General features: G+C 39.8%; 1 protein-coding gene across 2 annotated transcripts; it reads right to left on the bottom strand.

Moving 5' to 3' along the window:
• Positions 1–909: 909 nt before the first annotated feature.
• On the bottom strand, positions 910–12,585 carry LOC115355271 (uncharacterized). 2 transcript variants are annotated; one of them, XM_030046007.1, is made up of 8 exons: positions 12,527–12,585; positions 10,434–10,504; positions 9,478–9,546; positions 9,207–9,275; positions 4,707–5,704; positions 4,132–4,287; positions 2,883–2,975; positions 910–1,915 (listed from the first exon to the last, which is right to left on the bottom strand). In XM_030046007.1, exons 5-8 carry the CDS (start codon positions 5,688–5,690, stop codon positions 1,598–1,600), a joined length of 1,551 nt encoding a protein of 516 aa, XP_029901867.1. In that variant the 5' UTR covers positions 5,691–5,704; positions 9,207–9,275; positions 9,478–9,546; positions 10,434–10,504; positions 12,527–12,585; the 3' UTR covers positions 910–1,597. The 2 variants fall into 2 exon arrangements, with proteins under 2 accessions (XP_029901867.1, XP_029901868.1); XM_030046008.1 differs by lacking the exons at positions 9,207–9,275; positions 9,478–9,546; positions 10,434–10,504; positions 12,527–12,585 and adding an exon at positions 6,365–6,448.
• Positions 12,586–21,760: the final 9,175 nt, after the last annotated feature.

The raw sequence follows: 21,760 nt of genomic DNA, 5'->3' as shown, positions 1-21,760 counted from the left end.
AAAACGGGAACTTTTTAACAATCCAATAAAACCAAGAGTGATGGAAGAAAAATATTTTATTCATAGTAATTGAAACCTGAAAACATGCCATTTAAGAAACAATGATGGAATTTTCATTTTTTTAAAATTGTGCTGCCACTTGCTCATGTCTGCCAATACGCACTTCAAAAATTCCTGTTTTTTTGGGTCACCCTGTATTTATTGGTGTTGTGTGGCCTCATGCTAGCGAGACATGAGTTATAGTGAAAATTACCGTTACTCACTGTGTTGTAGCTGGATACAACACAGTCTCTTAAAAATGACATTCCCATACAACTGAACTGCATTCTTAGTATGTTCAGAGGGAAACATTTAATCTCACTGTTTTGTTTTGTTTTTTTTCCTGACATAACCGTTTTTCTGTATTTTAGCACATTAGTTAGTTAGTGTTAGGGACCAAAACCACTTGGTGAAGGTTAGGGAAACGTGACGTTTACACTCAAAAAAATGAAACATTGACTTTAATTAAATTTATTTTGTCAACAGGTTCCACAAAAGTGTATTATGTTAGTTAAAAGCAAAAATATTAAGGTCATCTAACTTTATGAAATTGTATTACATTAACACAATGTGAATTGACCCAACTAGATAAAATAAGATCTGATCAACACAAGATATTTAAGCTTACCCAATCTAATAAGTTATGTTATATGGACTTAAATAATATATTTACAGGCTACATATTTTACATTTGTCCTTTAAACATATATCTTATTTGTACAAGTAAAATAATAAATTTAAGTTCAATTAATTAAAACAGGTTTTCATCCAATTTATTTTATACTAATCAGTATGACCTAATTGTAGTTTGTCAACAGGTTCCACACAAATAAATTTGGTACACCTGACATGTTTTTGTAATTTCCTTTATTCACCAATATTAGACATTATGGTGCAGCATGGTTCAACACTAACAGCTGTAAACTGCCTTTATGCAGTCCAACAATACAACAGGCTTGCAGTTCACAATTTTTTTGTAACAGCATAACAGTCTAACCATAACACACGTGCTGCTGTCAACCTTTATTTTAACATTGTGGAGGGAATACCCTGAATTGTAAATGTATTAACAAACATGTCAACTTGTGTTGCAGAATTGTTACCCAACATTAACAATTATAAACACCTTGATGCAGCATAAACAAACAAAACATCCAACAAAACATCCCTCTGATTCGTCAATATTATTCTATAACAATACAGCAGTCTGTAACAATAAAGTCTGCAAAATATCCATTCAGTTGTCAACAATTTTGGTGCTGCATGGTCTCTCAATTCACTTGTCACTTGGTAGTACAACCACGGTTCCCACTCCTTTTTACCAAAGAAATTCCAAAACTTTTCCAGGCCTGGAAAAATGCAATTTCAAATTCCCTAACTTTTCCAGGATTTTCAAAAGTGTGGGAACTGTGTACCACTAGAATTTTCACTTATGGTAGTAGTTTTCCAAAACTTTTCCAAATGTTTGGTTATTTTTCTGTAGTGTATTTTTTTTCCTGCTCTGCTATTTTCTAATAGATCCTTTTATTCACATTCGGCATCCAAATCAATGTTTGGTTCATTCATACAGTTTGTTCTTGAGCATCTGTACCTTGGTTGAGAGTCTGCCAGCATCCAGTTGAAGGAAGAGCTTCTGAAGTACTTCAAAGAAGGCTTTCAGTTCCTTAGGATAAATGAGGTTCAGTGCATATATTACACCCATTAAGAGTGCACATGCAGAGGCGACGTCTCCCAGGTCATGCAGAACTTCAACACCCTCAATCACTATTCCAACATCAGCTGGAGGAGTGGTGGCATCACCTCCCTCGACTATGATGCTGTAGATGCCAAGGGTAACTTGCTCAAGCTCCCTCTGAACAGCTGTACCATCAGTATCCTTTACATAGAAGAGAAAGAAAGGACACAACCAATCTATGAAATCACAGATTTTGTGGAATTGCAAAGATTAACTTTTGCCTTTCAGGTTTCCCTTAATGAAAATAGCATGATACTTCAAAAAGTGCTATTTGTATAAAAATGATGAGTGATTCCATCAAACTTTAGAGATATTTTATCTAATATATCTCTCAGAGTTGACTGTCGTTACAACAGAATGGAGCACTAACTAAGCCACACCCACGGCACCAACGAGCCATCAACATCAGTGACCTTGGGAACCCCCACACAGAGGTTAACACCTGGTTCCCCACCAGTTAGACAGACTAGCTTAGTCTAGTCAGAAGGGCAAGAACTGATGAAGCCCCTTGGATAAGAGGTGAAACGTCTTCAAGACATAACCAAGTCCAGTTGACTGGATTCAAATTTGAGAGATAACTGAGAACCTTCACAGGCATTTATCTAACATACACTCAACAAGCAATTTTTTAGCAACACGTGCAATCTAATGCAATCCAATAAACAGCAATGCCATAATTTTTTTACTTTATTAAGCTTATACATTTTAAGTTTTTGTTTACATTGTTTCAAAAAATGTTCCTAATATTTTGCCACCCTCGTGAATTTTAACGGGGTAGACACAATATTGGGAACACTTTTCAATATAATGCACTCCAGTACACCACTACCACCCACTAAGACCTCAGTAATAAACAAAGTAGAATTATCACCTTTCTGACAATGTCAGCAAAAAATTAACATGTATAAGCTTAGTAAAAGTAGAATGTATGGTAGAGTTGTTGTATTGGATTGCACAGTTGTGCCTAATAAAATACTCACTGAGTGTATTTGGATTTCCAAAAAAGTTTAAACAAACTGATTCCATGCAAATTTTAACAAAGTAACATGATTAGTTATTAAAGTTTTGATTTAATACAGGTAGAAACTAAGCTATTAAAATCACCAACCAGGTATTCTTTGAAGAGGTTGTTCGGGTCTTCATTCAGATAGATACAAAGTGCCCTGAGGATGCACTCCCTTCTCTTTTCAACAGTTTCATTCTAAAGAGAGAGAGAAAAAAATACAGAAATATTTTAGGACTTCACATACACCAGGGTTTTCCCTGCCTTATAATTTCTTAGGCGCACCGCCTAGACGTTTTCACCGACCGCCTAGATCAAATGAACGAGGAAAGGGGGAAAAAACACACATCGATATATTCAATCTGCGGCTCCTTTAGGAATCTGTTGTTGATGCTAGCTTGGATTGTCCGGGGGGAGTTAGGCGGGCACTGGGCCGTACGTCATGAAATACTAACAACGGAATTAACCAATCACTGCAGTGAATAGTTTCTCCGTGAACGCTGAGAGGATGGCTTTCAGCCGTAACACATCCGCTGTAGGCTAGGCGGTGGTGGAATGTATGAATCACCTAGCGCGAAAAACACAAGCCCTCGCAAATACCAGTGATCCACTGGCCATTTGGGTGACTTGTGTGAAGCGTGCAGATTAGCCAAATAAAACGGAATCTATTTTTAACGCGGAATTTGACATAACAGCTGCACGGGCACCGCACAAGCCAAAGGGCAGAGAAACTCTCTAGCTACAGCAGCGCACTGACATAGATTGTGTAACAAAGTGAAGAGTTGCCACTCCGCGCTCTATTTTGATGCATAGGAAATGGATGACATCCTAACTGTAGAGATGTACACAATGACCAATTAATAATCATATGGACATTAATGTTACCTTGTCAAACAAGGTTACCACTTTACAGATGTCCTCATTAAGCAGGGAAGGGAAAGAAAACCCAGTAAAGCATCTCCCTTCTTTGTTTTAACATCTTTTACATCCAAAAACTTAACTTTTCAAACCTTACTTTTTACAACCACTTACTAATGAATAAACTTGAAAACAGAGGCCTCAAGTTTTAGTGTGAATCAGGGAAATGTCACGCTGTATGTTGAGAGGCAAATTTTAGCCTCAGTTTAATAGATGTTAAACCCCCGACCCACCACCCCTCGGCCTTTGAATGTTCAAAACAATTTGAAAAATTGCTCCCAAAGCTTCGAAGCATAATATAAGGTATTCAAGACAGCCCAAATTCACAAATGTGACTGGTTTCTGACTGTTACCTAGTCACTATACCTGTCAAAACTGACTAGTCAACATCAACTTGTAAAATTCCACAATGTTCTCTACCGACAGCAAAACTTACCTGTGCGATTGGGTCCAAAATCATGCTGATTTTAGTCCCTGCAGAGCCTCCTTTCTTCTTGAACACTTTGATGAGCCGGGCAGTGTGTTGGTCAAGCTGTGCATGGAACTTTGACAAAAGGGGACCAGTAGTGATCCTCACAAATTCTGCTTCCACCTGAAAACATAATGTCCACAAACAACAAATTATTGGTACCTATTAAAACATTTAACATTTAAAACGGAGATACAAAAAACAGACTTCTAAACAACAGTATTTCCTGTGCCATGGTTACATTTTACGCAAAATGATTAACATTCCCATGTTACTGGAATTCTGCAAGCCATTACAACTCTTTCATATTGACATCTGATACATTGTTACATTGATACATTGTATCAAAAGACAAAACATATTGACTACAGCTGGGGTTCAAATATGACCTCAGGCTCTTTGCTGCATGTCATCCCTGCTCTCTCCCCTGCCCTTCCTGTCTCTCTACACTGTCACTATCCAATATAGCAGAATTGCCAAAATAAATAAATAAATAAATAAATAAATTGTTGACTATAGCTGATTTAAGAAGCATTTCATACCTCCGCCACAGTGAACAGTCCTGGCCATCTGATCTTGAACTCCGCGATCATGGGCTTGTCTCTAACGACCTCCTGCCGCCTGTATGCGAAGGTCTTGGCCATCTTTTCTTTGACAACTTTATCATTATGTCTCTTCTTGACCTCGGATAACAACGCCAATCTTTCACCTTCAAGGCTGTCCTGGGTCTCTCCAGCAGGATATGGAGGACAAAAATTTACTTCTGCTTTCCTGGGTTTTTTGACATCGTAGGCAGGCTGACATCTATCTGCAGGTTTGTGCTTGAGGGAATTGATGCTCAGTTCTGGGCACCCCAAGTTTCTAAGCTTTGTCCTATAGTTTGCCATCTTGTACTTAAGGCTTATTTTCCAGCCGTAGAAACCACTGAAGGATCCTTGTTCTCTCAAACATGGATGTGCTTTGATTAAAGCTTCAGCAACAGATTCCATTTCCAAGTTTGAGGGATATGCCTTGAACTTGATGATTTCCTGAGCTAGACTTTCCAAGATGTCTGATTTCAGTTTGTGACTGGGGGTCAGAAGAACTCCATTTGATATGAAGTCCTGGTTTGCACTTCGAAGTTGCATCTCCACATCATATGAAAACTTTGGGATTTGGAATTCTGAGGGCCACTGTGATCGAGGAGTGTCTGAATCAGAGGAGAGTATTAATGTGTCAGAAGATGACAAGGATGTTTCTTCCCCACTCTGGTTCATGTTGCCTTGGCTGAGGTCTAGAGCATCTGACATGCGGATGATTTTCACTGTACTCTTGTCTTGAATGTCACTAATTTGGTTAAGGTTAACAAACTCATTGTCAAAGTCCCTGTCCATGTACTGGAGTCTAATGTCCCCCTCTATATCAAACTGACGTTTGATCTCATTTGAAAGATCCTCAACAGACTTTGGCATGCCTGATTCTATGGTCAGTTTTTCAGCATTGTTGGAACCAAGGATAATCCGCAATTTTACTGGTGCAGCCATCATCCAAATGTGTCAGTCTAGAAAAGACAAAAATACAAGTATAAAGCCATTAAATATGTGTAAATCAAAAGCATTCAGATTAGAAAGAAACCAACTGACATTGATCATATGTAAAACAAACAGGACGCTGAAGCAAACATTGAGCAATCCACAGACAGAAGCAAGTGACATAATGTTAGTAGCATGGAAAATGAAGTGTCATACTATGGTTAGTGGTGCTCAAGTTAGTTGCTTTAGGTTGGAATAGGCGATATGATATTTTTGACGATATACATCAATATTAATATTGTGATGATATAGTGGGGATGACTATGGTGCTTCCACAAAATATTTACACAATGAGATTTTTGATAAATAATCATCTGTAATGCGTTTCTAATAACTAAGTGGGTAAAGGCAAATAATTGATAGTTCAGAAAATTTCATCACTTTACTGTAATGCAGCCTTTAAACGTAGGAAGAGACAACACTTATGCCATATTCCGATATTACAACATCCAAAATCCTACACGATATCTAGTCTCATATCACAATATTGATATAATATCAAAATATTGATCAGTCCTACCAGTGACATGGAGTTTGTGCATGCACAGAAACAGGTTAGTAAACAGCCAAGTGGAAAGAGGTGACAGGTGACACATTTAGTAAGCTATCAATTAAAGCTGTTTACTCACGTATTCAACATGTGCTTTTAATATAAGGATATCTTTTAAACGTAACCAGTCGAAGGGACCCAACGAAGTAGTCATGTAATGGGTACTTCTCTGCCAGTTCGTCATGTGTTATCAGGGACATCGTCCCAGTTGGACATGGTTGCAGTTCAAAGGCCCGGTAGTGCTCCCTAAACCAAGCTGAGAACGTCCTGACTATGAAATTCAGTGAATCCTGAAGTATACATATCCTTATTATCTCTCCAAATTCAGGTAGCCCATCAGTAAATCCACAGATGACTATCATTCCCTTTCTATAGCTGATCCCCTTGCAATCTGCACTGTTAGCCATGTTTACTTCTGCCATGTTTGGGTACATCTGCTGGAGAGGCAATGATACATCATCTTTCAGCACCTCAACAGGGACTCTCGATACACTTGATACTTCAACTCCAGGTTTCTGTGGACGTGATGAGTGTAAGTGATAGGCAATCATCATCTGGTGTTTTCTTGACAGTGTTAGAGCAACATTCTTGAAACACTTGGTGTGATGAGCAACTTCCTTAAAAAAACTGTGTTTGCCCTCAAACCGCATGGTCCAGACTCCAACTAGAGGACCAAAACATCTGGTCATGTGAGGGTAATGCTCTAAGAAGTGATGTTTTGGGAGAAGTTTTTGGTTGGGAAATGCTTCTTGATATTTCTGTCTGTGATCAGATATTTTGAACTGAAGATATCCAATGGATTCTTCTGTATGGATCTGGGAAACAGCAAGTTCCACTATCTCTTTTAAATCCAAAATTATCTCCCACACTGGTTCACCGTCAGGTATAACATCTCCAATCATGAAAGGCAGCAATCTTATGAGGGTCCAATTTTCAGCTGCATTGCCACCTATTGTCTTTTTACTTAAAAAATTTTGTGGCACAACATGGGGACGGTTTGTTTTATCTTCTCCTTTGTAGGGGAAACTGAGAATGACCTTATTTAAAGTGTCCAAAGAGAGGTACTTTTTGGATATTAACACACCCAGACACAGTGCAAGTTCCACTGGAACAATACCCTCCAACAGATCGTGGAGTACATCAGGTGGATAACCAGTTGTTACATCAAAATGAGAAAGATTTTCTGTCAGCACACATGGCCTTTTCACTCCAACACAAGGCTTTCCGCTTTCCGCTGCATGTTTGACATGTTCTTTGTGTCTGTCTTTGGTTCGAAGACTAAACCTCCCTGACAGAACCTGCTTGGTCTGAAAATCACTGAAACGCCCTGTGCAAAATCGACAAACATACTCTCCTGAAAAACTTTCTACAAAGCCCGCAATCCCATGGGCACCCAGATTGTCTGCAGCTACACATAGAACTGTGCCTTTAATATTTTTTCCAATCTGTGGGACAAACACCCCATGCTCTTCCAAGACAACCAGATCACGCAAAAGAGGTTCAAGCACTTTTCCATATCCATATTCCTTGATGTAGCTACTTTTACACAGTACTGCCAAGTAGATGGATGACAAAGAGGAGTGCTGGCCTGCGGGTAAGTTGCTCAAAATCCAGTACATAGCGCAAAGTTTATGCTTCTTTCTGGACGTACCCAGAGGGTTGCACACTTCAAACTCATCAATATAAAGGGTCACACTTATTCTCAATTCCCCTGAAGATAGGAACTCATTTTGTTTAAAAAACTCTCCATCCTGAAATGACTTGTATTCTTGTTGTGCAGTTTCATTTGGGTGAGCACTGTAGTTTTCTACTACATCATCGATTATACCATCTTTGCTAAGGAGCTGCTGCAATGACTGCAATAATGGTACATACTGGTAGGTATGGTTGCGCTCCTTATCTAAAACATATTCAACTGGTGCAACAACTTGGAACTTGTCTTTGAAGTACTGTTTCCGCTTAAAAGCAGTGCCAAGTGGGCCCTGATCTCCAATTGCTTTAGTCAAGGGATTAGAGAGACAGAAGGCAGAGGCCAATTCCTCAGTTTCTTTTGCATCAAGACCAAGATTATGCTTAGAACAAAAATCTGAAACAATGGCATTTAATGTAGTCCGGGATGCAGAACTCATTAGAAAGTGCAAGTCCTGTAAAAGCTCATCGACTGCATTGCTGGGAACATGGAGTATGTTTTCCAGCTTAAGCAACACTGCTGCAAGTTTCTCTTCTATCATCTTCTCAACATTTTCTGAGATGTCTCTCTGAAAACTAGACTGCACTTTAAGCTGGGCTTCCTCTGATTCTTCACTGTCTCCATGTTCACCTGAAACACTTGAGCTTTCAAAACTGTCTCTTACTGCAACTATTCCAGGTTTAAAGTCACTGTAAGAATAACCAAGGTGCTTTCTATTTTTATGTGATTTAAATGTCCCATAGATGTTTGTCCTAAATGTACAACCCTTGAACATGCAGGGGACTGTTTCACTGGCTTTGAGATGCAAATTTATATGAGTGAAATACTCCTTTTCAGAGGCAACTTCAGAGAATCCACAAACATGACAGCTGAATGTGGCTGATGTCAATGTTTGCCGTGATGTTTCTCTAGCATGGACTCTACTCAAATGTGACCTGAGCGCATTCCATGACTTAGATGTACATGGACAACTAATATATGGACAAGGATATGGGTGCCTGCGCCCATAATGTGGATGTTTTAACCTGTAATGTTTAAGTAACTGGCCCCTAGTTGAGGTCTTTGAACTGCAACCTTTACACTGCCACATTCAAATCTGGGAGGGGAAAGCGTGGGGGTGGGGGGCAAAACAAACAAACAAAAAAAACAAACAAACAAACACAAAGGAGATATTGGTAAAGGAAACTCAACTTGTAAAACAGTCTTAAGAAAAGTCTGACTGTTAACATACCACAGGCAAGTTCAGCAGTGTCACCTACACCACATCAATGAGAGAGGAAACAGCTATCACACCCAGGATCTGAAATTCAACATGTTAATAGGAGTCATAAATTAATGTAGTTCATTACTTTTTTTTTTTAAGAGAACTCAAAATCTAAAAAATAAAAACACCTATTCAAAACGAGACCAAGAAAATGAAGCTGTCACCTGATAAATGTTTCTTAAAATAAAAATACTGACAACTCAATTCACAGTAATTAAGTAGCTAGTTGTGATCATACCTGTTATGCGTACAGTGGTATGGGCAGACAGGAGGAAGCATGAATCATGAATGAACCATTAATCAGGACCTGAAATATTGCAACATGATTATTACAAAAAGAGAAAATAAACAAAAATAAATTTATTAATATGTTAACAGATTAATTATTGGTGTGCTTTGTACAGGGTCCTTTAGACCTACAATGGATACGTTTCCTTTAACCTGCTTTCATGTCAGTCCTCACCATGAGTTACATGCACCCAATCCAAGTAAAAAACAAAACAAAATATTACTGATTGGGCTAGGGGGGCACCACAAAATATTTCATAGTGTACATAAATATGCAAAGTAAACTTTCAAATTCACCACAAATAAGTGGATCGGTCCTGCCCTACTGTTTTGAAACTAATCAGTGTCATGCAGTGTCGCAGTAAGATGGCTTCAATTTGTTTATTTATTTGTTTAAAGAATATGAACAAACTTCTTTTTGACTAAAGATATATTGACTTTTTATGTACAGAGCATAGTAAAACATCAGAGCAAGTGTGATACAATATCATAGCTGGGCCCTAAACACATTCTTTTGAACAGCAAATCATAAATTCTCAGTGATGTGGGAAACTTACTGCGTAAATGAACTGTAAAGGTATTTTGTTTGTTAGTTAGTTTGTTGTTATGGTCACTTCAGTTGGTACCTGATTTCTGCAGCTGTAACTTAAAATGAAATTCAAACCAATGGTGAACTGTGGGAATACCTACTTCTAATCTTCAATGACAGCACAACATTGCAGGACCACAATACATAGCTCCTCCTTGGGACTGTCAGTGTCACACTTTAAGAATAAGCCTAAAGCCCTTTAGCAAAGCAAAAAAAAAAAAAAAAAAAAAAAAAAAAGAAAAGGAAAGGAAAAAGAAAAAAGAAAAGTGGAACACATAAACAAAATTGTTAATTAACAGTTAAGGTCATATACTTACATATAACTCTATGGCCAGTCACGTGCTCAAAAATGACTGGTTGAAGAGCAGCCTTAAGTTGTATTCTTCACCTGCAAAAAGTGAGAGAGTCAGTCCAATAAGAGTTAACTTTTAGAAATTCAGTGAGGGAAAAAGAGGCACACTCAATTTCATAATTTATAACATTAAATTTAACATTACCTGCATAAAACCCATGTCTGTTGTGTGGCGTGGCACTCATTTTTCCATTTACATTAGCATATACTATGTCTATATCTAGGTATGCTCCAGGAGAAAATTTTGAAAAACACCCCCTTAAATAGTGGCTTCACAGGACTTTTAAGTGACTTATAATGGCAAAATTTGGACTTAAAACATAATGCATTCAAGTTACTGTATAGTCAATTACGGGTATATGCCTAATCAGAGCCAAAAGGCCTAGTAGGTGGCTCACTGGAATTGAAAGCACTCATGTAGTTCTCTCAAAGTCCTTTTAGGCCAAGGCTGTTCACTGGGTGGCCATATTTGTAACATCCTTTGGGCATCTATTTCAGATCAGTAAGTGCAGGTGCCTATCAACATGAATGGAGAATGAGCCAAAACTGCACACAGGAAGATCATGGCGACAAACAAACTATACCACACAAATATCCTTGTTTAAATCTGAATCTGAATTGATTAGTGTATATATATATATATATATATATATATATATATATATATATATATATATATATATATCTCCCCATAAAGTTAGAACAAGGCTTAAAAATGCCTTATTTTTGACATTAACTTACTCACTGACAGAGTACATCCTGGCCTGTTTCAATTCCTTCACAATGTGCTCTATGATTTCTCGTGAGATACTACTTATCATTTCATTTTAACGTTACTCTCTGCAGGCGATAAAAGGCGATGGCAGGCAGAGATATTGACCGCTTTACCATCGGGGCTTGTTACTTTATTAGCTTGGCATCATTGTCTATTCATGTTGATAAGTTATGAAAAAATGCAAAGTCTAATCGGTTTGAAAACTGACCCTCCGCTTCTCCCCAAGATGCACATTTTTCGTACAGGATAATAAAACAATGATAAAAATACTAACTAAAGCTCAAAAAAAGATCCGGGGCTTTTGAGGAAAGATCCAGGGCTTAAGCCCCAAAAGACGCGCCTGGGTACACGAAAGTAAAATTACTCACCAAACCACATCGACCTGGTTACAAAAGCAGCCCATTCAAATAATATAATAAATATTAAACACAAAAAGTAAAAAAAAAACAGCTTTCTCTGTGGTCACCTGAGGGCTGTACTACGAAGGAGGCTCAACATAGCCAGGCTTTGTGTTCACTATCAGGCTCAACAAAACCTAAAGCTCCAGTCAAATTTAAGTGGTATCACGACGGTGGTTATCATCAAGGTTTGTTCAGTCCGGCTGTCAGCTTTGTGCTCTCTGCGCGTTCACAGAAAAGGGGGCGTTTCATCTAGTCCCTCAGATGAAAATCTATACCGCTCATGGAGAATATCGTCAGGAAATGCCAGCGGATCCGCGCGATCCCTAAATCCTCTTTGTCTCCGTAATTTTATAGCCGGACGGAGTTAAACTTAGCTCATAACCTGGTCCCGACCAGGTTATGAGTTAAGCATAAGTTACCATGGTGATCTAGCCGGGTTAAAAGAGAGCCACCTTCGTGATACAGGAAAGCCTGGCTTTAGACTCAACATACCTGCTAACCCACTAAACCTGCTTCGTAGTACACCCCTCAGAAGACTTGAGCTGCTAAACAATAACGTTACCGTTATTGCTATCGCCTGCAGAGAGTAACGTTAACGTTTATAGACTGAATATGAAGTTAGATAGTGATATTTACAAACAGAAATGATAACGTTATGGTTTCACCGTGTTAACGTGTTCACAGACTGGCGGGGCTCGGCGGGATAAAAGCAGACCGACCTAACGTTAACTTGCGACTAAGCTAGCAAACGTGCCAGACCCACCGCTCTCTAAAAATAGAAACTCAGAAAAATAGAACGAATGTTGTATCAGACACACAATTAAATCATGCTTAATATGAAAATACTACAATAATAGGTGTGGATGAAAAATGTCCTCTTACCTCTTTCAACTCAGAATACGAAGACACCGCCAAACGAAACTTCACCCCCAAAAACGAGGGAGATTTGAGTGAGTTTGCGCATGTGCAGTATGAAGCATTTACTCTTCTTCTTACTGCCACCTTCTGGATGTATGAAGTATTTCAATCATAATTCACTTAAATTAAATGGTTTGTGATTAACCAATACATAATTATTTTGTTCACATAACGAAAGGCACAATTACATGGACTTTATTAGAAAAAAATATTTTAACTTAACAAAGACATGTATTTTAAGTAAACTGAAAACAAAAAAATACTATACAGTGCACAACCCACCTCATTCACTTTTTTGAGTGTAGGCATGAAAAAAAAAATGTGGTTACGATAATGTAACGTAACATAATGCGAGCTAAAAAGAAACACCGCTGTCACTTGAAACAGGACTCCAACTCAGGTCGGCTGAGTGAAAGTCCCATCCACCCCACACAAACGTAATTTGCAACAAAATATGTTCCCTTCAAAATATAATTGAGAATAGAGTTTAGCTGTACAAGAACATGATTTTTGGGAGTCAGGGTTGCTGGATAACATTAGCTCTGAAATTTATATCAAAGTAATTGATTGATTGTACCGAGAAGAGTTATGTTCTTTTTATAGGGTGGTGTTAAAGCTCTCAGCTCTCATCTGTTTGTCAAACAGAGACAGTCCTGCCACTGGTTCACAGCAGCTTGGTTGAACAAAACCAAAGGTTAAGGCGTTTTTGGGATGGAAATGATGGATACATTTCACTTGGATTATTTTGTCTCTGAGCTCTAATTTGAAAATGTGGCGGAACTGCAGTCTTTCAGCGACAAGATAAACAACTGCTGTGAATTCACTTTTTCTGTCATCGCTGAGTGCAGACAGCGACACAGGGACACAGGGAGGTTGAAGACGCGAGGGGGTGAAGTGGGAGGGGGAGAGTGCCAGTTTCATACTGTAGAGCGAAGAGTGGGCAGAGCGCCATTCCAGGCCACAATCCGACAGAGAGAAAAGAGGTGGAGAAGAGCAAAATATGTGGGCTAAGTGACTTGGTATTGCTTTGTATAATTAGGGGTACAAACGTCTCTAGAAAGCATAGGCTAGTTTCAGGAATGTTAAAAAGTTATCAGATTCCTGAGTGACAGATATACAGCGGGCTGACATGCTGATTGGAGTATAATGCCCCTGCTTATACAGCTGTTAGAACAATACTTACATGTTTGTCACTATGCAAGTGTGTTTTACAATATCAAGCTGCTGCAGTGGCTAATTTTAATCAAACTTTACGTATAAGTCAACAAGAGTATAAGACTATTGATCGCACACACACACACACACACACACATCTGCATATACAATTTCTCAGTGACAATCTGCAATATGCTACACAACGAGACTGAGGCTATGACCAAAAGATTAATGCTTTCATTCACTGTACTCACAGGATCAGTCTCAAGGGGGTGTTCGACATGTTGAACAAGCAAAAAAACAACATCTCACTCATTTTCAAACCAGGTAGTCAATAATCTGTGAGGCAAAGATGTCCCATATGAAAATATTCATCTACCAGTGGAGAGGATTACCCTGCTTTCAGCTGGAATCGATAGTACAACTGTGTGTGTATGTGTGTGTGTATTTGAGGTGGTATAATATTGCATCTGCATATCAAAAAAACAATGAATTTTTATAATTATGATTTTACAAATAAAAAGAACCAGAGGGATAAAAGTCCTATTTCAGAAATTGTGAGTGTTGGCCGCTGAGCAACAGGAGAGCAGGTCTGTCATTGATTAGACAGGAACAGTAATGGTCACTGTTCAATAGTCATGTGCTCAACGATGACTGACAGCAGCTTTTGAAGAACACATGAGCGAGGGCCCTGTCGATATCAATGCGTGTGTGTGTGTGTGTGTCAGTGTGTGTGTCAGTGTCAGCGAGTCAGCAAGAGAGAGAGAGAAAGTAAGCGAGAGAGATGAGAAAGGGAAGGTGAAGAATAAAGATTGATTTCCATTCCTCCTCTCCTCCATCTCACTCCATCCCTTGCTCTTTATGAACTTGCATCCCCCCCTGCCAATTGTCTCTTTGCCATTTTCATCACATCTAACACCTAATCTCTGCTGGGATGTGAGCAGGAACACACACACACACACACACACACACACACACAAAAAGGCAGCAGAGAAATTGTCATCTCCCACCAGGAATGAATTGCAGTTGCTCGTCCAAAAGTCCTGAAATCTGGAAAAAAAAAAGAGAAAAGAAAAAAGAAAAGGGTGATGAATCACATCCTTGTCCCTCTCCCTTGCTGTGTCTCCGAGGGAGACCGCGGTTGTGCCTGCATGCCTGTGTGTGTGTGTGTGTGTGTGTGTGTGTGTGTGCGTATGTGTGTATGTGTGGGGGCTGGGGGGCTGTGCTGAGAGAGACAGGCACTGGGGTTGGGCAAGTGAGGCTAAAAATAGCACTGTGTGTGTGTGTGTGTGTGTGTGTGTGTGTGTGTGTGTGTGTGTGTGTGTGTGTGTGATGCAGACTCTAATGCCAATTTTAACTCCTTCACTTCCCATATAACCCCCGACAACCCCTGCCATCCACACACACACATTTGTATTCACTTATTAACATCCCCCTTCCTGATGTAAGTGTGTGAGTGCTGATCACACTGACTTCCCCTTTGCTGCTGCCCATGTGTCTCGTCCACAGGGCATTTCACTGTGCTCTCTGGAACCAGAAGAGACAAGCCCCCACACTCACAGACTGGGGGGCTGCGGCTTTCTGCACAGACAGAATTAACCAGCTCTCTCTCTCTCTCTCTCTCTCACTCACTCCTTTTCTCTCCATCCCCCATCGCTAACTCTTTCTCTCTCCCGCTTCTTCCCTCCATCCCTCGATTTGCCAAAACCCAAACGCAATATATTCAGCTCAAAGTTCAAATTAAGAAATTCACCCAGTTTCAAGTCATATGCTTTGTGTGTGTGTGTGTGTGTGCGTGAGTGTGTGTGTGCGTGTGTGTCTGGATGGGACCGGAGCAGCCGAGCCAGGCCAGCGTCTCTTGCCAGGACCTGCGCTGATAAAACATTCTCCCTCACAGACTCCCAACACAGCAACATGCCAAGGCAGATGGTGTGACATTCAGTCGGGGCAGCTGAGCAGCCTCTGTCAATAGAAGAGAGAAAACAGAGACAAGCGGGAGAGGAGGCGACAGATAGAGAAGGAGGACACTAGGAAAAAAAAACAACAACTCCATCTTAACAAGACATTTTGTCTCAAATATTCAGTGTTAAAATTCAGTTTTTCTTCAAGTGAAAAAACCTGACAGTGGAAGGAGACAACCCCACTTGTTTCCAGTGCAGTATAAAATAGAAATACATTGAAATAAGGCAGAATAAAGCAGAATAAAGCAGATCAGGTCACTAGGATCAAGAAAATGACACTTGATTCAAGAAAATTCTCATACAAGTTGATTAGTATTGGAAACAAGTGGGATTATCTCATCCCACTGATTTTAATACTGAATGTGAGACTAAATGACTTATTAAGATGGAGGGGTTTTGCAGAGGAGGGGAAAAGTAGAAGAGGGGAGGGAATCAGGTGAAAATAAGAACAAGTGTCAGGGACCTAAATAGGCATTTGGAGTTGAGTAAGAGCGCCACCATGTGGACTGTATGTCCTCTGATTCTGCGCTTTTGAGAGAGAGACAGAGAGAGAGAAATGTCATTGATTTTCCACTCAGTCAACAAAATGGTTTTCCCAGGCAGGGTAAATGCACAGCCTCCCATAGTAATTTCCCCAAAACACACACACACACACACACACACACACACACACACACACACACACTCATAACCAAATCCCTACAAAGCTTATCTGCTGAGCGAAGGCATACAAATAGATCTGGTCCCTATTAACATAAAATGAATCACACACTACTTAGCAAGACAAAAAAACCTGAATGACTTGTCTGTGTTTACAATTGCCATGCACACTGTGAAGAATTCATCTGCCAAGCCCGAGACATGCAAATAGTTACGGGGGAAATGAAATGTAATGTGATATATACTGCTAACCTGAATCATGCTGCTGTTTAGCAATGCAGCAGCCACTCTGCACACGGTGGAATGTGTGTACATTACAGATTAATCAGCATATATTAAGTCAGCCATGTGTGGAGGTACATTTTTCAAAGTCTCCACATTTAAAAAATACATTTTTAACATAACATAACATAACAAATACATTTTTTTTTCCAGCAAGAATCCCTGTGTGGGTGGCTTGGCAGGCTAAAGCATGTGCCATATAGCCTTGACCAACGGATCGAACCCAGTGGATCTCTGCAGCATGTCTCCTCCCTGTCTTTCCTGTCCCCTGCTGAATCTTATAAATAAAGGAAAATGTAATAAATTAAAAATACAGTTATACACTGCAAACATTCTCCATCTTAGCAGATAATTTCAGTCTTCAAATCTTGTTTTTTTTTTTTTTCAAGCTAGTGGGAAAAAAAATCTGTCATTGGGATGAGACAATCATTTCCAATGCAGTTTCATTTGTTTCAGGATTTTTTTTTTTTTTTTTCATCTGGGAGCAAGGATACATATGTTGAAGTAAAGCAGAATGAGGCAGATCAGCCCACTAGTATAAAAAAAATAAATAAATGACACTTGTCCAAGAAAGCTCTAGAAAACTAGAGTTGTAAACAAGTGGGATTACCTCATCCCGCTCACAGATTTTGTTCTCTAGTTTTGTTCACTAGTTTTAAGAAAAATGAGATTTTAACACTGAATATGAGACAAAATAATTTATGCAGTGTAAGAATTGCCCAGTGTACCCAGTGCTGGTGCAGTGGTTAAAATTCTTGTCTCAGCTGGTAGCTTCATCTTCTCTCCTGTGTCCCCTGTACTCTGTGTCCTTTTCAGTTTTCCTACTGTCTGGTCTGTCTAAATACATTTTTTTTTTTTTTTTAGAATATTCAGGAGCAGTTTAGTCGCAGTCAAATATTTAGTTACACCTAATATGATGATAAAATGCTTCACAAATGTATTGCAGTCGTTTGCTTTTCAAACAAATATGTTCAAACAGACTTTGCTCAATCCAGAAATCTCTTTTAACTGTGTGTCAATTCACTCTGCCAACAAACTAATGATATAGGCCTATAGGCCTGTCAGAACAGGTCACCACTTTCATCACAGCTTTTTCCTGTGAATTTCCTGCACAGCATTTGATGCTGTGTCACTGAACCCATCCCACTATGAAATGAAAGGCTCCACTCTCCAATCCTCTGTGTTTACTTGTGTGTTTGAGAAGGGATAGAGGATGGAGAGACCCAGGGAGAAGAAGTCAAAGAAGGTGAGGGAGAATATGTGCTTGTTTGCATTTGTATAGAGGAGGATCACATCTCTGTGCTCTCACCAACACAAGCTGTTAACCACCTGACTCAGCTCATCATCTCATCCCACCAACTGTAAATCCCTGTCAATAACACAAGCCATCCGAGCGGCACACTTTAATCCGCGATGCCACCAATTTTTATTTTTTTCAAGTTGTGATTTGATTGAGAGTTAACAAGGTGATATTTTTTCTGCCCTCGATTTTTTTTTCATTCTCATCGATTCCACATAAAAACAGATATTCCCCTCTCATCCCTTCCCCTTCTCTCCCATCGACTTCCCTAACCCCTCTGAAACCACCAGAGCAAATGCTCTTAATTAGATCTTAATTGGACTAATATAATGCCTCAGATTAATATAGCCCAAAGTGATGGCTGTTCATTAAGTCAGGCACAGCAAGGGGGTGTTATGCCCCCTAATGGGTGACAGGGAGAGGTGTGTGTGTTTCTGTGCCTGTGTGTGAGTTGTAATTAGAGTGTGTTGCTGCGTTGGGGGTGCAGCAGCGCGCGAGCCTCATTAGCATTAGCGCCAAGCCTGGCGGGGAAGCAGACTCACAGGATTGGCTAATGACAGAGATGAGTTAACTTACAGAGAGAGCGTGAGGGCACCGGCTTCTAGCCCTCACAAACACACAGGCTTATGTAATGCATGTGATCTTCATGCGACTACTACTCCCAGCTCAACATGCACTCATGCACAGTTGAATAAAAGGGTTATTCCAGGTAAATGCCAACCCAAGGCAATTATATGCAATCAAACAAATAGTACAGACTGAATATGACTGGAGCCAGATCAGACCCTACTATCCACCTGATATTTTTTAAAGCTTATTAGTAAAATGGCTTTGTGTTACAAAGGCTTAGTCACTGTGAAACATTGGCTACAGTGCAGGGAGGTGTTGTAGAGAGCTGGGGACAGACAGACTGCATGTACATGAGAAAAACAGCAGCAGGTAGTGAAAATGTCTTGTGTAGGGTGCAGTCTGGTGGAAAGGTGGGATTTATACCTTAAAACTCCCGGGAATTGTGGTCAATGTGTTTTTAGGAATGCATTCAGAGCGACTTCTGTTCAGCAGGTAGGACACATGGCTGAGTGCGTGTGTGTGTGTGTGCGTGAGAGAGTTTTGAGAGAAATCCGAGGCGAGACCAAGGGTAGCCACTCATTCAGGGGTGATGTTTTTGTCTCCATTTTTTCTCCATCTATTGAAAGACAAGGGCTGGGTGATTGACAAGAGAGCAGAGAGAGGGGGGAAAAAAAGGTTTAGATTTTGAGGGATAGAAAAGCAAAAAAGAGAGAGACAGAAATACAGAGACACTTCCAAGGCTGCTTCTGTCAACAGCTGCCATGGAGTGGGGCGTCCTTGTTGCAGCTTACACGTGCTTTCAGATGGTAAATTGAAATTGACTGCTGCTGGCATTCAGAGCAAAAGAAGGGAAAGATGAAAGTGGGAACTAATGGACACAATTACGTGAGAGTGAGTCACAACATGCAAGGTAAAGAGGACAAAAGAGACACTTACGTTTCCACCTGACCACGCTCTTCAAACTGAAAGGTATTGTATACCATTATTTATTACATTTGTTTTAATCATCTTAGACTACCAACACGGTCCAATAATCACAACAGTCCATATTTGTCATTCTCAAACAGGGAAATGAATTATAGAAATTCAGGAGCCACCATTAGCAATAAAGAGCTGTGTACATTAAAAATCCACACTGTCATTATTTTCTTAACCAATTTGACCAAGACTAATTCCTGTATTTATTGTAGACAAGAAAATTGTCAGTATTGATTCAACTCTGAGTGTAAAAATCAACACTATGCCAGCCCCCACTCATTAGAGTTAATTTAACACTTTCAGGTAGTTATGAAGAGTCACCCATTACACATATCACTTCGACTGCTCAACAACCACTCTAATCAACACGTGTCAACTCCAGATAATTGTCACTGAAAAATCAACATGTATTAACAACGGACGATTTGCTGTTTACCTGGTGATTAAGGCAACTGTGACTCTGATGCGGATCCACATAATGAATGAGCTATCTGTGAAGCAGCTATCTGTGGTTGAGTGCGAGTACAGAAAAAAAGTAAATGAGGTGAGACCGCTGAGGTGTGAGTAACTTCACAAACTGTGCAGAAACACCTACATCGTTTCAATGGCCCTCTGAAGGACACTTTAACCACTGGCTCCTTGACAGACCGTGGCAGCTCTGTTCTATTCCTGGAAATATAGTGCAATTACACTGATGGACGAATGAGGGAAAAATGGAAGGAAAGAAAGAACTGTTTGTTCTACCGTCTGAAAAAGGAAGCTGGAGTGGAAAAAGCAGTTTGGTTGGTCGGTTGATAGAAGTTATTGGACTTGGCTGTCCAAACTGTAAGCCATACAGAAATATAGAGAAAGAAAGTGGAGAGGGAAAAAAAATGTCCCATGGCAAATTTGATTTCTCTTGCTGCAAATTTCTTGATGAGTGGGAGGCTTAAAATTGAAATAGGAATTGCAGCCACGTGTCCACGTGCATTTGGTGTGTAGATGCACAAACAGTTGTGTTGGTTTAAAAACTGACCTTTCACAAATAAGAGGAAAGAAATGAGTTGTGACATTCAATTAAACTCACGCCTCCACCTCCAACAGCAATCATTGCCACTTTAGATAGACAAACTGAGGGCTAGTTGAAGAGGTTGGTTGTTTATAGCACCTAATAAGCCCAGAGATCCATATCATTTGCATAATTGTGAACAGTAGATATGGTTGTCAGGGGTGACAGTCTAGAGGGATGAGTAAGACACACACATACACACACAGAGAGAGAGAGAGAGAGAGAGAGAGAGAGAGAGGGGAAATCAGTGCTGCAATGCAGAGCAACAACACCAGTGAGCAATGTATCCTAACAGGGATGTGAGAGGCCTCTTTAATCGCTTTAAAATAATCCAAATCAATTGGAAAAATAATTACAACATGTTTCTCCAATGCACCGGTGAAGCCAGGAATCTGACAACAATCAACAAGTCTCCTAATGTGTTTACGCCTCAGCGTTGTTTGGCACTCGCAGTTAGTTGTTTAAAGGATGCAGGATCATCAGCAATTCCATGGTGTTCAATGGTGATGTGTTTACATATCAAATAAATTAATCAGCAAACTTTCACTGACATGACGTTCCAATGGAAATAAGATCACGATGTGGACCAAACAATGAACAATAAAATCTGTCTAAATCTACCAAATAACAAACAAAGGAAACACACAATCTAAACAGCTGAAGGCCATTCAACCAGTTGACAAGCCTGCTCCTGATTATGATGGGCATGATGCCAAGCCGAAGACGCAGTTGAATTGTTTGTGATATTATTGTACGAACTGAGGCCTACCACCGCAACTTCAGGACTGTATTGTGCAAGCCTCGATTCTTCACAATACAATATATTTTGTTAGAGTGCTTCAAGTTACATGATTTACTGAATAAACTAAAGAAAAGCTATGTGATCATCACTTGAGGTTTCCAGCAGGCATCAGCGATTAATCATACTAAATACAACCTATTTCAATTGTCTAAATAGTGTTTTACCATAGTATGATTTTCCACAGCGCAAAAGGCAGGTTGTCCTCTTTTGACTCTGCTTGTTTGTTCAGCAAATGACTGTGAGAACTTAATTACTGGCACAGTATCAATCATCCCTCAGTAAACAGGAAGAGGAGCTCACAGAGACATCAGATGCTCCCCAGGTCCATCACTTTCAACACAGAAACTGGAAGACCAGCTGAGAGATTATAGGAATTCATTGACCTTTTGGCCCATTGGTCAAATATCTCAGTATCTGACGGAGTGGATTATCACCAAAGTCA

Source organism: Myripristis murdjan, chromosome 23 (genome assembly GCF_902150065.1).
Source record: "Myripristis murdjan chromosome 23, fMyrMur1.1, whole genome shotgun sequence".
Taxonomy (NCBI): domain Eukaryota; kingdom Metazoa; phylum Chordata; class Actinopteri; order Holocentriformes; family Holocentridae; genus Myripristis; species Myripristis murdjan.
Note: the sequence above shows the minus strand (reverse complement) of the source record. Positions and strands in the feature narration are given on the sequence as shown.

What these genes read in the sequence shown, in the direction of transcription:
- LOC115355271 (XM_030046007.1), bottom strand. Translation starts at nt 5,690, where the DNA reads ATGATGGCTGCACCAGTAAAATTGCGGATTATCCTTGGTTCCAACAAT. An exon ending in GACTGTTCACTGTGGCGGAG is followed by an intron (nt 4,288 to 4,706) that starts GTATGAAATGCT and finishes TTATGTTTTCAG; the next exon opens with GTGGAAGCAGAATTTGTGAG. An exon ending in TTTTGGACCCAATCGCACAG is followed by an intron (nt 2,976 to 4,131) that starts GTAAGTTTTGCT and finishes CTCTCTCTTTAG; the next exon opens with AATGAAACTGTTGAAAAGAG.